Below are 2,717 nucleotides of genomic sequence, written 5' to 3' on the forward strand. Positions count from 1 at the left end.
TAAGTGATAAAATCATGATTTCATTTTCTGAACGCGCACATGCGTATACATATGAGCAAATAATAAGATTAATATGATAGCCGATATATGTATGTATTTATTGTTGTTGTGATAAATGTAATTTCTTTGAGTTTTAACGATTTGCCATTTTAGTTCAAACGTAAACATTGCATTTGAGATGGCAATCAACAGGACACAAGGCTGGTCGCATAGCGTGTGGCATAAATTTGGAAAAGCTATGTTTTTCACACGGCCAGTATACTTGGAGTGCTCACGAAATGGAAAACCATCTTTTCTGTACACCGGAACAGAAACCAAAACATGTTGTCTAACAAGCTGCGTTACATTGAAAAAAATTAAATGATAAATTTAACTTTCTTTTCATTTTAAAACACATAATTTCACACAGGACAACGGCTGCGGGGTCAGCTAGTGGTAGATAAAATTGGTAAAGACCTAACACAGCCGTCTTCTTACAGACCAATAAGTCTCTTACCCTGTCTTTCTAAAATATTTTAAAAGTGACTCTTTTCCTATACGAAAATAATAGGCACAATAGATTAAGTAAATAGAATTACTAACGTAATCAGGAAAGCATTTGAGCACAGGGAGTACTGTTCAGCTATTATTCTAGATGTAGCTCAGGCATCCGATAAGGTCTGGCATCAAGGCCTTTTATAGAAAATCAAAAACGCTTTACCTTACGAATTGCATAAAACTTTATAGTCATATTTAAGAAACAGAAATTTACAGTTAAAGTATTAGAATTCATATCAGAAGAACGCGTAATAAGGCCTGGTGTACCTCAGAGTAGCGTGCTAGGCCCAACTCTGTACACAATATATACAGCAGACATTTAAACAGCTAGTAACGTACTGACATCCACTTTCGCGGATGGCACATTCTAGGAAGCCGTCGAAGAATGGCTAGCCGACTGGCGTATAAACATTAATTATCAAAAATGCAAACATGTTACATTCTCTATAAGACCAGAAACATGTCGGACAATTAAAATAAACAGTGTTCTATGTAGTACCCCAAGCGAATGAAGTAACATATCTTGGGATTCACCTGAATTGAATTCTCACGTAGCGAAAATATATAGCAAGTAAAATAACTTGAATGAAGTTAAGAGCAGCAAATTTAAATTTTCTTTTTAACAAAAATTCTAAAATTTGCCTAGACAACAAAGTCCTGTTCCACAATGCAATAATTAAACCGATTAGGATGTATGGCATTCAACTGTGGGGTACGACCTGTGCAACCAACATTGATATAATACAAAGGTTCCAATCTAAAGTGCTTAGTACAATCACGGGTGCACCGTGGTACATGCGTAATGTAAACATCCATAAAGATCTTGAAATTGAGAACAGCAGAGTAAGATATATTTCTGAACTTCGCGAACATCTCAATCCATTGCCTAATGCCTTGGCAAATTCCTGCAATCAAACACGTTCTTGAGTTTGTTTAGTTTTAAATAGATTTAAGATTTGAATACTTATTATTAGGCTTTACTAAGCATATTCAAAAAATAAATAAGTATTGAACAAAAAATGTGTATGCATATAAACCGTTTACCAAGTTTCGGTACAGACAGTCACTCGGATTTTAACTTGTCTCATCAGCCTGATCATTTATAACCTAACTAACTAATCTAACTCAATTGTTTTTAGACGAAATAAACAACAACATTACACTCTGTATGAAAATGTTTTAACGAACATCAATACGAACGTGAAGGGCGTTATTGAATTATTATAAATAAGTAGAAGTGTAATATAAAAACTTTCCAATTACGCACAAAACTGTTTTGTAGAAAAAAAGAATATAGCTCTACTAATACTTATGTAATTGTTGCCCAAAAAAATCATCGAAATATAAGGCTACTCGCATCTAAGATTGCTTAAGGCCTTGCGAGACTGCACATTCGAACTTGAAATATGTGTAACTCACAAATTTCACAAATTCATTTATATATGTATATACAATATATAAGAATATTTGCACTGTAATTTATATACTTTTATTTTATTCAATTTCAAAATGTCTTTCAGTTAATTTGAAACAAAGGCAATGTTTTTAAGGAACTAGTTTAGTATGTAGTACAAAAAGGGAGAAATGTATTGTAAAAAGTCTGTTACAAAAATTCAGCAGAATTATTATATTGAACACAGTTTCATTAAAATTTTATATTTAGTTTTGTAAATTTGTATTGTTTGAGCCATTTCACACATCTTCAACATCATTTTCTTCGACTTCGGAAGTGGCTTCAGTATCAGAAAGTTCATCAATCCGAGTCGACAATTCAATAATAGGTTCTCCACGATATTCTTCGACAGGAGTCAGCGGCTGTTCAATAATGGGTTCAACTCCAACTTTGGTCGTATCACCTAAGTCTTGCGAATTAATTTGATCAGTTTGTTGCATAACATGCAATTCTTGTGACGCAAGTTTTGCTTCTTGGCGCGCTATTTCCGCTAGTTCTGCAGCTTGACGAGCCAATTCTCTCTCTTGTTCCTCGTCCGCTTGCTTTTCGATTTCTGCTAGACGGATCATTTCTTCCTCACGATGTCGTTTTTCCTCTTCTAAGCGAACTTCCTCGGCTTTTCGACCCACTTCTTCTGCTAGGAGTGCTTCTTCAGCTAACCTATCTTCTTCAGCTTTCTTCAAACGCGTTTCTTCAGCTAATCGTGCTTCTTCAGCTAATCGTGCTT

General features: G+C 34.6%; 1 protein-coding gene across 7 annotated transcripts in view; it reads right to left on the reverse strand.

Moving 5' to 3' along the window:
• Positions 1–2,159: 2,159 nt before the first annotated feature.
• The window catches only part of LOC108976940 (protein anoxia up-regulated-like), a 75,648-nt gene continuing 75,090 nt past the window's right edge, over positions 2,160–2,717 (reverse strand). For all 7 annotated transcript variants that reach the window (XM_018946393.1, XM_018946387.1, XM_018946392.1 and 4 more), the window contains one exon: positions 2,160–2,717. This exon ends at the window's right edge or, in 6 of these variants, runs on beyond it. In XM_018946393.1, coding sequence (XP_018801938.1) covers positions 2,230–2,717 — 488 coding nt within the window. In that variant the 3' untranslated portion in view covers positions 2,160–2,229.

Source organism: Bactrocera latifrons, unplaced genomic scaffold, assembly GCF_001853355.1.
Source record: "Bactrocera latifrons isolate USDA-ARS-PBARC rearing strain unplaced genomic scaffold, ASM185335v1 scaffold_810, whole genome shotgun sequence".
Lineage (NCBI taxonomy): Eukaryota > Metazoa > Arthropoda > Insecta > Diptera > Tephritidae > Bactrocera > Bactrocera latifrons.